The sequence below is a fragment of the Oryza glaberrima genome, chromosome 6 (assembly GCF_000147395.1).
Source record: "Oryza glaberrima chromosome 6, OglaRS2, whole genome shotgun sequence".
NCBI lineage: Eukaryota > Viridiplantae > Streptophyta > Magnoliopsida > Poales > Poaceae > Oryza > Oryza glaberrima.
This window is the reverse complement of record NC_068331.1, coordinates 27,486,074-27,499,067: the sequence shown is the minus strand read 5'-3', so window position 1 is coordinate 27,499,067 and position 12,994 is coordinate 27,486,074. Positions and strand designations below refer to the sequence as shown.

At 43.4% G+C, this 12,994-nt stretch overlaps 3 protein-coding genes across 3 annotated transcripts; 2 read left to right on the top strand and 1 right to left on the bottom strand.

Annotated features, from left to right (window-relative positions):
• Positions 1-3,142: 3,142 nt before the first annotated feature.
• Positions 3,143-4,623, top strand: LOC127775847 (uncharacterized). Its single transcript, XM_052302154.1, has 2 exons — positions 3,143-3,659; positions 4,136-4,623. Exons 1-2 carry the CDS (start codon positions 3,319-3,321, stop codon positions 4,362-4,364), a joined length of 570 nt encoding a protein of 189 aa, XP_052158114.1. The 5' UTR covers positions 3,143-3,318; the 3' UTR covers positions 4,365-4,623.
• A 4,791-nt stretch (positions 4,624-9,414) lies between these two features.
• On the top strand, positions 9,415-10,869 carry LOC127777065 (pentatricopeptide repeat-containing protein At3g61360-like). The gene is made up of 2 exons (XM_052303570.1): positions 9,415-9,663; positions 9,814-10,869. Exons 1-2 carry the CDS (start codon positions 9,415-9,417, stop codon positions 10,867-10,869), a joined length of 1,305 nt encoding a protein of 434 aa, XP_052159530.1.
• A 489-nt stretch (positions 10,870-11,358) lies between these two features.
• LOC127775648 (nifU-like protein 3, chloroplastic) lies at positions 11,359-12,616 on the bottom strand. Its single transcript, XM_052301927.1, has 4 exons — positions 12,404-12,616; positions 12,241-12,325; positions 11,857-12,146; positions 11,359-11,717 (listed from the first exon to the last, which is right to left on the bottom strand). The coding sequence occupies exons 1-4, from the start codon at positions 12,494-12,496 to the stop codon at positions 11,526-11,528; spliced, it is 660 nt and encodes a 219-aa protein (XP_052157887.1). The 5' UTR covers positions 12,497-12,616; the 3' UTR covers positions 11,359-11,525.
• Positions 12,617-12,994: the final 378 nt, after the last annotated feature.

The window sequence follows — 12,994 nt, the reverse complement described above, 5'->3', positions numbered from 1 at the left end:
CTATGCTCTTCTTCCAATATTATTTATTTTTATTTTATGAATTTTTATTGTTTCTAATTGTATTTCTATGTGGATTCTAAACTCATCTTTCAATATTCTTTAATTTTAATTTCGAATTTCAGTTACTTCTAAATTGTATTTCTATATTTGTATTTCTATATTGACCTTAAATTCTTCTTCCCATGTTTTCTTAATTTCAAATTTTACTTATTTGTAAATTGTATTTTTATACATACTCTAAACTCTACTTTTAATTTTATTATATTTATTTCAAATTTTAGTTAGTTTTAAATTCCTATATGGACTCTATACTCTACTTCTAATATTCCTTATTTTTTAATTCCGAATTTCTATTTTTTTTCTAAATTGTATTTCTATATGGATTCTATACTTTACTTCTAATATTCCTTATTTTTTAATTCCAAATTTATATTATTTCCTATTTGTATTTCTATATGTACTCTATACTCTACTTCTAATATTCCTTATTTTTAATTTCGAATTTCAGTTATTTCCTAATTGTATTTCTATATGGACTCTATACTCTACTTCTAATATTCTTTTTTTAATTCCGAATTTCAGTTATTTCCTAATTGTATTTCTATATGGACTCTATACTCTACTTCTAATATTCCTTTTTTATAATTCCGAATTTCAGTTATTTCCTAATTGTATTTCTATATGGACTCTAGTCTCCTCTTCCAATATTCCTTATTCTTTAATTCCGAATTTCAGTTATTTTTAAATTGTATTTCTATATGGACTCTGCCTTTTCTTTTTCTCCGATTAATGTGAGAATTTCTATGCCATGAGAGCGAATGTGGAGTCTCCTTTTTCTATTCCTTTAATAATATAATAGATAGATTTGAACGATGTGTAGCTCTAGCCCCTTTAGTAGGTCTCATTACCTTCTGAGTAAGAGCTAAACTCATACTCCTACATGTCTGTTGTGTGCCAAAATATTTGCTTTTTTTTGCTCAGCGCCAAAATCAATGCCTCTTTGGCACAGGTCAGCGCGGCTACAACAGTCATCAAGGCAGGCATAGCGTGATAGCGACTCCCTCCGTGAGTCCTGATTGATTTTGTTTATAATTTTGTGGCATTACATTCATCATCAGAAATGAGCATAGTTTCTGTTCAGACCAGTGTCAATTTTGTATTTTTGTCATTTTTTAAAACTTCTAAAAATAAGTGGTTTTGTCATATTTGTATTTTTATATTTTGTTGTTGTCAAAAAATAAGTGGTCGCAAATCCATTTATTTCTCTGTCTTTGTTTTTGTATTTGTTTTTGTCAATATTTTGTTTTTGTCTTTGTTAGATTTTTATAATTTGGTACATATTAATCAGTTTATCGCTTATTTAGGTCATAGCCTAACCACTTGAAATCGTTCTTAATGCCGCTGTTTGCTTCCATAAAAATCTCTCAATTCTTAGTCCATGTTTTTGTCATAAACAATCTTATATCAAAAATAAGTGGTTGCAGATCTTGTTTGTACTGTCCTTTTCTTGGTCTTGGCAATCAATAAGCTGAAATTAAATGCCTTTTGACCATTGTTTTAAGTGATCTAGGATTTTATGTTTTGTCTTACCATATACTTAAGTTTAGCATCAAGTTAGGACCATTTGTCCCTAAGCTACACCAACCCATATGTTTCAGCTATATCTGACTGTCGGCAAGAGAAAACATAGGAGTAACATGGTTTCTCCTACCTAATTAGCAATTTTAGAAATAAGTATATAAGTAACATAGTTTACCTGTATTTTTCACTGATAAGATCCTAGATTGTTCTATAGGAGAGCTTAGTGACTTTGTATCTTAGTAGCTGTTTTTTTTTTCAACTTTATGTTGAAGCCCCATGGAGACTTAAATAATTCGTGGTTATTTGGATTATACAAATACACTTGTTCAACTTGCTCCAAGACAGTTATTGACATGATACATCAGTGAACATTGTTAGATCAAGAGGTATCTATTTCTTCTCTACAGATTATATGTAAAGTGGCATGGACGTCATGCAAACTTGGTAATGACTACTAACTGAAAAGAAAAGCATATTCACACAGCTGTGCTCCTGCTACCGCTTTCATGGCTCAAGTTTCTGTTTTTTGGTTTGCTGTTACTTCACACTGTGCAAAGTGCAAAAGCAGGAATTGTTTCAATTCTTAGGAATTGTTTCAATTCTTCTGTTCAGATATGCCTGATCATTGTGCAAACTACTATTTTGTCCTGTGTTTTTGCGGTGAGCATTTGTAAGCATCTTGTGTTGTCCTCTTATTTTCAGCCAAACAAAACGGATTTGAGGTTTTGTAAGTATATTGTGTTGGCCTCTTATTTTCAGCCAAACAAAACGGGTATTAAGTCCAGATCCAGCAAGCTGGGCCATATGGGGGACACGTAGACTTATTGGGCTACCGGGCTCTTTTGAAATGACAAAACGGGCTTTTAAAAAATTACCTAACCCAACAAAATGATCGGAGACAAGTACACCACGCACATCATGCTCTACGCGCACGTGAGGACAGGCAGGGGATGAGCGACACGTGGGGGTATCCTGCGGTAGAAAATTCGGCTGCAAACTAAAATTTTTTCAGCTGGCTGTCAGCTACTCCCTCCGCTCAAAAAGAGACAACCTAGGTGGAGATTTGACCTCACCTAAAACAACAAATCTGAACATAAAGTTGCCTTTTTTTGGGCGGAGGGAGTAGGCAGTCCCGAAATTTTCCCTTTTTTTTCTTTGAAAGAAAAAAAGACGGGAATTTATTCACATTGCATGGGAGTAACAATGGGCCTGTTCGGCTGGCTGGTACAGTCACTATACGCAGCCGTTACTGCTGCAGCTATAGACTCAACTTTGTTTGTGAAGTAAAGTTAAATACAGCCGAACAGGCGCAATGTCGATAGCACCGTGAAAACAACAGTCTGAAAGACTGAAACGCAGACGGTTTCTATGGAACGTTCTGGAGATTTCAGAAAGACTCAAGCAAAAATGAATTTTATTTTCATAAATTGACGAAATTTAAGTGAAAAAGTACCGGACGAAGCCGTGCCAAGCCACAGTGTTCAAAACAAGTTGAGCTACGCAACAAAAACGAGCGCTCAAAAGATCTCTCTCTGCTCTAGAACGTTTCACCAAAGCCATTCGCATTTGGCCACGTGGTGTTTTCTCATCTCAAGATAAGCCTTCTTCTACTACCTAAGCTTCGAGTTCTCTCCTCCCTCTTCCTCGCTGCAGCAATCCAAGACGAAGCTGAGAGAAAGAAGACGAATCGAGAGCAAAAGCTCAATCTAAGCTCGCAAGAAAGCTCGAGTAGCAGCCATGGCTTTAGCACCCACGTCTCTCCGGTGCTTCCTCACCGGAAGGCCACTGTGCAGTGCGGGCAGCACGGCGGCCGTGCTCCCGGCGCCGAAGCCGACGAGGCGGCGGCCATCGGCGAGGCTCTCGTGCAGGGCGGCCAATGAGGCGCCGTCGACGCGGGGTGATCTTCCGGTGAAGCTTGGCAAGCTGGCGATGGTCGCGCTGGCCGCCGGCGTGCTCGCGCTCTCGCCTGTCGACGATGCCATGGCGGCCAAGTCCGGCGGGAGGGTCGGCGGGCAGGCGTTCCGGTCTGCGCCACGGTCCGCGCCACGGCCGTCTGGTCCACGGATAAACAATTCGAGGTAATAAACGATGATTGGTTCCATGTCAAATGAAAATTTCATCACATTCACCATGGATAAACAATGATTTGTTCAGGCTAGTTGTTGTTTCTTTCAGTACGAGATCGATCAGATTTTGACTGAATGTTCACATCGTAGTAGTGTTGATTCATATCGATCTCTCAATTCGTTCTCAACTCGATCATGAGCAGCTGAAAGTCTGAACCCTCGAAAGATCAAAATTTTCGTGATACGAGTTTCTAATATCTGAAGGTTGTATGCTAATGTTCTGAATATTCAGTCTGGTTGATTTTTAATTTTCAGTACGAAGATCTGACTTAACTGAATGTTACAATTGTATGTTTTGCTCATCTCGATGATGGACAGATAAATGAAAGTCTGAAACCTCGAAAGATAATGGTTTTCTTCATGATATATCAATTTCTGAAACCTGAAGGCTGCTGATGCTCTGAACATTTTGTGACGCATTGGCGCAGGACGAACATCTACATCAACCCACCGGTGGCGCCGCCTCTGGTCGGCGGTTACGGCTATGGCTACGGCTACGGTTGGTCGCCGTTCTCGTTCTTCGCTCCCGGCCCGAGCGTGGCCGTCGGTGTCGGCGGCGGCTTCGACACGCTGGTGCTGTTCATCGTGCTCGGAACGATCGTTGGCGCTGTCAGGCGGTTTCTCAACAGGAACGACGACGACTACGATGATTACTGAATTAATTACTGTGTTGCTGATACTGTTAGGAACGATGTCATCAGATCATACCGTGTGTAATGTGATATAGCGAGGCTATTTTTTTTCATGTCAATTCTAAGGGAACAGATCGGTAAGCTAGAAGTGAAATACATTAATTGGTGCATGAGGAGCAACCTGTATGTATAATTTTGTTCTTGTGGAGTAAAACGAGAGTAGATTTGTATATCTGGAGTTAATCGATCTGAAATTGTCTGAAGAACTGATGGTTTAATTTGCACCAGTGTTTCCCTAGTATTGCAGCGGGCGGTGCAGCATGTCGTATAATTGTATAAACATCACGGCATTCGTGTCAGTTTCAACAAGCCATTAGCTAAAACCGTACGTAGATCAATTCACAAAATTACTGCCCACCTACTAACAACAAGCATAAGTGCAGAAGATATGGGGATTTTTTTCACACAACTAGAAAGATAGCTCGCGCATCGTAGATTGCATTTGGAAAACTTATATAGATAGGATATCAACCGGATGATACCTACCATGTTTGAAAAGCAATATTTCTCAATAAATTTTCTACATCGCATTGCTTAGATAATTTTTTTAAACTATTTGTTAGCTTTTAAAATATATGATATTTAATACATCCCTATAAATAATTATCTATGATCTCTTCAGTACATAGCTATATTTAGTTTGTTTAGAAACCATTTCTAATTTAAAAGTAAGGTGTTTTGTATTATTTAATTGAATGTTTAGTGTCATTTTTTTTAACAAATCAAAAAAACTATTATATTAGTAAATGTGTTTTATTTGTAGAATCAAGTTAGTCATCCTTTTAGTTGGTTCTTATTGACGCAAGTTATTACATACTTAGTATACACTGCTACCTTAGTGTGGCTTCTTATATATGTAACAATATGTCGAAAAACTCATAGTCCTATGGTATGGTATACTATAGATGTAAGGCCATTAATATCTAAGCATTTAAAAATTGTTATGAAAATGAAACATGCAAAGGTTGGTCCAATTTTAGTAAAAAGTAAGAACTATTTTTTTTTGAACTTATTAGACTTTCTCCAAATAATTCAATTTAGTCCTTTTGGCATTTTGCATTTTACTTCTATCATTATAGATATAATTTAATTATTGTGCAGTTATATACTCCGTAGAACGATAAAATATATATCATTTTTTTCATAATTTCATAATTGTTTGAATGTCATGATAAAGTAAAAAAAAATATAACCCCAAAGTGGCATATGAAAAGTTAAATTACAGTGAATATGGGTTTCTAAATGTAAAACAATCTAAAGACATGAATGGATCGCGTGATTTAGATGCTATAGTTATTTATTTTGTAGTATAAGTTTGGCAGCATTGCTCATAGTTATATTCATTTTGCTTTTCTGATTGTAAATCTAATTTAAATAATGAAGTTATGTACGATTATTATTATTATTATTATTATTATTATTATTATTATTATTATTATTATTATTATTAAAAGTCTAAAAATAAAACCCAAAATGACATTTCTTTTCAGAGTTGAATTATAGTTAAATTTGTTCTTCAATCGAAAATTTAGTCATAAGATATAAGCGGATCAAAATTAGTTATATGATTTAGATTTTATAAAACATAATTTTTGCTTTTCTAACTAATAAAACATGAAAATAGGAGAAGTAACAGGGAGAAAATAGGTCATATTTTTCCTTAAAAAAAGTAACATACGTAAGTACATACATGCCTAGGTGGGCCCAATGTTAGGAGGTAACTTTTTTTCTTTAAGATAATTATAGGTTGTTACAATTTCAAGTTTTTCTTATCCATAATATTGACATACTTATATAGTAAATATGAGTTTTTAACTGTAAATTTTTTAATGATAAATGATTTAGATACTATATAAATAATCTAACAACATAAGAACATAAGCATATAAGAATACACGTATTATTTAAATGCTTTCGATGGTTATCATAGGGGTAGGGTATACGTGTATGCGTCCTAGGGATGAGTGTGTGCATGTTGTGAGTGTCTGCGTTTGTTTTGTGTTTCTAAAAAAAGTACTATAGTTGCTTAAACGTTTAGATATAAATTTTGCTTTCCAACTAATAGAAGGAAAAAATAAGAGAGATAATAGAGTGAAAAGAGAAGAACATAATAGGATGGTACGGAGTACGTACGTATACGAACGTCCATACAAATAGGTTGGGTTCAGTTTAGAGGTAGATTGGTTTTTTTTTTTTCATTCTAATCTAACGGTTAAAAGAATGGATCCACCAATTTAAATGAAAATCGATGGTTATATAATTTTCTTCCACGTGACAGCTTAGGACCGTTTGTAGGGTGCCACATAGCGGTCTAGGAGCGTTTGTAGAAAGTTTAATAAACTTGTTAATATATAATAGATTGCAATAGAAATTAATTGGAGACAAACAGTTCAATTCAATATCTCATACATTATACATTCATACATAAGTGGATGAATTGAATGCTTTGTAAACAAGCATTGATGTTACATCAGTGTGACGTTCAGACTTCAGAATCGATCATACGGCTGCTGCAGCTGGCCGACTCCAACAAGGGTCTTCTTCCTCCTCTGGTTCTCTCTGTTCCATGTGAGAACTTCTCCCATGAGACCTCCGAGCAAACCGTCGCCACCTTCGTCTTCCAATCATGGAGAGGATTCCATTTTGCTAATCCAAGAAGATCCAATAACTCTCATACATTCGCATCAACCAACGTCACAATTTAGCTTCTTCTTCCTCTTTTTCTTGGTCTGTTCTTGTGCTGGCTAGCTCCGATGTGAGTCAGTATAGATCACCATGTCACCAACACCACAGTAGCATCATCCAAAAGCTTCTTTGATGATCTTTGCACGCGCAGCAATTGCAGTCGACTCCGATCAAACGATCTTTGCGCCAATCCATGCTGATCAGTGATCACGCACGGACTCGCTGGTGAAGCACGCCGCGCCGATCGTCCTCGAGCTTCTCCCAGACGGGGAACGGGACCATGGCCGTGCCGGGCGTCCAGAGCCTCGCCGCCGGCGCCGCCTTGTACGCCTCGTGGCACAGCGCGTCGGCCACCTGGTTCCCCTCGCGGTAGGCGTGCTGCACCTCGCACACGCGGAAGGAGTCGAGCAGCCAGAGGATGTCGTCGAGCATCGCCGGCGGGATGCGGGTGTGGGTGGACTCGCATCGGAGCAGCCGGACCAGGGTCAGGTCGTCCCCTTCCACCAGCAGCCGGTCGTTCCAGCCGTGGTCGAGCGCCAGCTGCAGGCCGCGGATGAGCGCTCGCGCCTCCACCACCCCGATCGTGGCGTGCGGCGTCCGCTCGGCGAAGGCGAGGAGGACGCGGCCGTGGTCGTCGCGGATGACCCCGCCGATGCTGGCCCTGCCGGAGCCGTCGTTGTGGACTGAGCCGTCGAAGTTGAGCTTGACCCAACCGTGGCGAGGCGGCGTCCAGCGAACCAATGTGATTCGTGTGGGTGGGGAGAAACTGTGTCCAGCCGCCGGACGAACACCTCGGCAGTGGTGGTGGGACGATGGGTGTGAAGCAGCAGCAGCGGGACATGAGCTCACCGGCGACGCCATGAGAGGGAGAGAGAGACCGAGGGAAGGAGAAGTGGAGTGAGATGTGCGAGAGAGTGAGACGGAGATGGTGGCCGAATGCTTGGAAATCAGGTGAAATTTATAGAGATGAGCTGAAACCGAATCAAACTTGGAGTCGGATTGTGTTACGAATCGGAGTCGGAGATCGGGCTACTCGCGCGCTCACGCCGCTACGTCCAGGTGCCGAACGCCGTCTCCTACTGCGTGAGGATGGACGTCCAGGATTTTCGCTAGATATGCTAGGAAGGAAAAATAGAAGAATTCAAAGGATTTGTTGGATTCAAATTTTGAACTTAACTTTGAACCAGGGTTTCGGAAGAGGGGCTTTTGATGGAATTTTTAAACAAGGAGGTATTCAATGAATGATTTCGGAGGGGAAATTTGAATAGCAAAAATTCAAATTTCGAGATTTGAATTCGGATATGGTTTTTTGAATTTAGTATTAAGGAGGAATCTAATTGAGATATTTGGCGCTTATTCCTTAATGACACAGAGAGAACCAACTTTTTGTAATTAGGGTTTATGTAAAATATAGTACTTTTTTAATGACTTAAAAATTGGGGTGTTACATATATCAAGAACTTAAAAAAAAGTAACACCCCAATTTTCAAGTCATTAAAAAAAGTATATCTAGTGCACAGCCCAATCTATATTTGTTTCTCCCTTTAATATGTACGTTGATTTTGAAGATGATTTTTTTTGAACGACTCGCACGAAACGATGCGAAATTCTATGTATAGAGTATGAAAAAAAAATACAAGATTACAACCCAGGAAGGTCGTAACCAGGAAAAAAGAAAAAAAAATATACCACCACCCACACACCAACAGCGCCAACACACAGGTCCAGGAGAAGGCTAGAACCAGACCGGCCGTAACTAAGCATGACCGGACACCGCTAGGCCAACAACGGATCACAGACGAGATCACCCAAAAAAAATGCCCTTACAACCAACACAAAGCCCAACTCTATCCACATCTTCCGGATTTAGGGAGAGAGAGTGAGAGAGAAGATGGAACACCTCTCCCCCTAGGCCCTCCAACATGGCCAACTTGTAGAAACTAGGACGCCGTCATAAGAGGATGAGAATCTAGAGCGTGCTTGCACCAATTGCTCGAGTGGTTTTGGCAAGGGGATGCCTAAACGACGTCTCCAAGGAGAGAAGCGACGGAGAACCGCCGCCGCTGTCCATTAAGGTCTCAAAGGAGCTAAGACTGGGCTTTCGTCCGGCAACCATCCTTTTAAAGATGATTTTTGGTAGAGTTAGATGTCAGTGTCACTATACTCTACAGCCATTTTTTTAATCAAATTTATTTTACAATCACTTAGTTGAATTTGAATAAAAACGGTATACAAGTAGTACAACCCCCTTGAGTATCGGCAAAATTAGTAGTAGTAGAATCAATTTCCAAGTTTGCAACAGATCGGAAAGGTGTTCGCGCTGCGTCCTCATGCCCCTCTTGCTGGCGCCGCCGCCGAGCGCCGCCCGGCCGCTGCTCGCCCTGACCGTGCCCCACCTCGTGCGCATCCTCCTCGCCGGCGCGCCGGAGACCCCGCCTCTCCTCCTCGCGATACTCCAGGCCTCGCCGCCTCTCCTCACGCCGCTCCTCTCCCACCTCCTCCTCTCCCACTCCCCGCCCCTCCCGGCGCTCTCCCTCTTCCGCCGCCTCCTCGCCCTCCCGGGCTTCCCCGTCCCGGAGGCCTCCCTCCCCGCCCTCCTCCGCCTCCTCGCGCGCTCCCGCCGCCACGCCCGCCTCTCGTTCCGCCTGCTCGACTCCCTCCCGGCCACGCACCCGCACCTCCTCTCCACTCCGGCGCTCGCGGTGCTCCTCTCCACCGCGCTCTCCGAGTCCGCCCCGGGCGCGTCCTTCGACGCCGCCGTCGCCTGCTTCGACTCCGCCGCGCGCGTGTGGGCGCGCGCGGGGCGCGAGTTCGGGGTCGCCGAGCTCAACGCGCTGCTCCGCGCGTTCTGCGCCCGCGGCCGCGTCGCCGAGGCCCGCGCGCTGTTCCACCGGTACTGCGACACGTACCCGCCCGACGCACGCACGTTCAACACGCTGCTGCTCGGCTTCAAGGAGGCAGGGAACGCCCAGGCGCTGGACCTGTTCTACCATGACGCCGTGCTGCGCGGCTTCGTGCCGGACGCCGTGTCGTACTGCGTGAGGATGGACGCCTACTGCAAGAAAGGGAGATTCTTGGACGCCCTCGACCTGCTCGACGAAATGCGTAAGCGGGAGAACTGCAGGCCGACACTGCAGGTGTTCACCACGCTGATCTATGGAGCTGGGATTGTGAGGAATGCGACACGTGCGCGCCAGCTTTTCGATGAAATGGGGCAAGGGGGAGTGACCCCAGACCGTGGCGCTCACAATGCGCTCATGGGCGCATATGTTAGGGCGAGAGACTTGCAGTCTGGGATGACAGTCATGAGCGAGATGGAGCGCAAGGGGATTGGTCTGGATGACGTTAGCTACAACACAATGTTGTGTGGATTCCAGAGAATTGGGGATTTGGAGGGCATCTGGAAAGTGTATAGCAAGATGGTTGGTTCAGGGTTCATGCCGAGGACTAGGACAACAATGTTGCTTATGAAGGTCTTCTGCGAGAATGCACGACCAGATCTTGGGCTAGAGCTGTGGGATTATCTGTTGGGAAAGGGATGTGTGCCTCACCGGCATGCACTGGATGTTCTGGTCACTGGTTTATGCTGCAGAGGTATGGTTTTGGAAGCATACAGGTGTTTTAGGGAGATGATTGAGATGGGGATGACACCTACAGAACGAGCTTTTAGGGTTTTGGAAGGGTTTTTTAAGCGGAAGCGGGAATTTGAGAAGCTTGAGGAGATTAGGCAAATGATGAAGGCAACCCAATTGGAGGAACATCAATGTGATGAAGAGGCTGCCTGAAGCCTGGCTGTGAAGTTTGATTGCGTAAGAACTGCAAGCCTCAATTTCTTAATAAGGCCAATGCAATTCTTTGAACTGTGATGTCATGGTCTTTAAAGAGTGAAATATTGCAATGGCCAAACTTGTTTCAGCAAGGAAAACAATGGGGATAAGGAGTTGGCCTGTGGTCAATTTGAGAAGCACCGATATGGTGAACCTTCAAATTATGAAGAGCTTTGGTACTACCCTAATTGGAATTTCGTGGTGCCAGGTTTATGAAGAGCTTTGGTACTACCCTAATAGGAATTTCGTGGTGCCAGGTTTTACTGAAGAGGCGGATGTTTCTAGTTTTATCAGAACATTTGCCTTTGCCATGGAAACGCACTGAAAGTCTGGCAATTCTATGATACGCTGATGTAAAACGCATCTCTATTCAGTGAAGTAACATTGGTTTAAAGTTTTACTGAATTATTTATATTTCAGACATACAAAGTGTTGTGATACGTTTGGTTTTTTCTTGTTGGAATTCTTGTGCATAAAGATTGGTACTGATCATCTCAGTACTTTGGTGTATTGATTCAGAACCATAAGACTAAAACTGAACGTCTTTAAATCACTGAAAAGCAAAGCTTTGTTTTCTCTTGAATCTTGATCGATGCATAACTGAACTCATGTTTCTACTCTGTCAACTGAACAGCCAGGATGGATGGTATCTTTTCCCTCAGTTTTTGTGTTACAGCTACACGTACTGTCATTACACCCGCTGCAGGTCCAGTTAACCGAACTTTGACGACGGATTCATCGATCTGAACAAGATCAAGGCTTCCACCTCCGGTGCCGGAAAGGTATGGTCTGATCTCATCCAGCACCTGCAACACCCAAAAAAACCTTCAGAATTACAGTGTGATAGTTCAGTAAGTTACTGAATTTGTCTGAACTGAAATTGGAACATGAACTTGCTGTCTAATGAACATTGGAAATGCAGGATTGCAGGAACATTTCAGTGACCTTGTCGACGTTGTCGTGGTTGAGCTCGAGGCCGGTCTCGGTGTCGACGATCTGCTCGACGGCGAGGATCTCGGGGATCTTGTCGCGGAGGCGCGTCTCGATGCCCATCTTGAGCGTCATGGTGGAGCTGGGGCACGAGCCGCAGGCGCCCTGCAGCTTGAGCACGACGACGAGGCCGTCGATCTCGTGCAGCGCCACGTTGCCGCCGTCCGCCATCAGGCTCGGCCGCACCTGGTCCAGCACCATCTCCACGTTCTCCTCCGTCAGAGGCAGCACACGCACCGCCCAGCCTGACACAAACAAGCACCAATTCGCACATTTTCCAGGTAACCATCAAACGCTCAAATCTGCAGCTTGCTGTTCGGTGATTCTTCAGGTACTCACCTGTTCGTTTCCCGCGGTTGTTCGGTGACTGCAGCGACGTGTGGCTGAAGCTGAGCCGGCCATGGATAAGGGGAGCAGAAGAATTCTGTGGACAAGTAGGATAAGTCAGTGGAGGAAGAAGGGTAATTGAAGATGAGGCAGAAAAGAATCGGAAGTGACAAACCTTGAGGAGAGCTGCGGCGAGGGGAGGAGCGCCGGTGGCCGCAGCAGCCGCCGCCGCCGCGGCTTGCCGGAGATGAGGGGAGAAGGGCCTCATCGGACGCACGATTTTTTTCGTCGGTCGCGAGGCAGAACGAAAAATCCAAAGCCGGCGCGAGGCTCCCTCGCCTCACCCACCACCAGCTGCCGCCGATTCCCTCGCCCCCGCAACCACTTGTGGCAGAGCTGAGCCGGAGGGGAAGATTTCATGGGCCGAGATGGGCCGGCGAGCTGGTTTCAGACGAGCCAAAAGCCCATACAGCCCATGGTCCTACCAAAATACTCGTACTTAAGAGTAAGAATAAGTTCATTTTGACTCCCTCACTGGTTGGTCCAATCTCAAATATATTGGCTCCCAACTATTATAACCGATTTAAAATAACTCCCTCGTAGTTTAAAGGCAGTAGTTTTTGCTGGCGTGGCTCATTGACCTAGTCTAACCGACCGAGTCATCATGGGCCACATTAGTGAACTAGTAATAGCCTCATATGTACGAACTATACTGGAGAACAATTTTAGGGGTTCAAGTTGCCGTCAAATAAACATGAAAGATTGT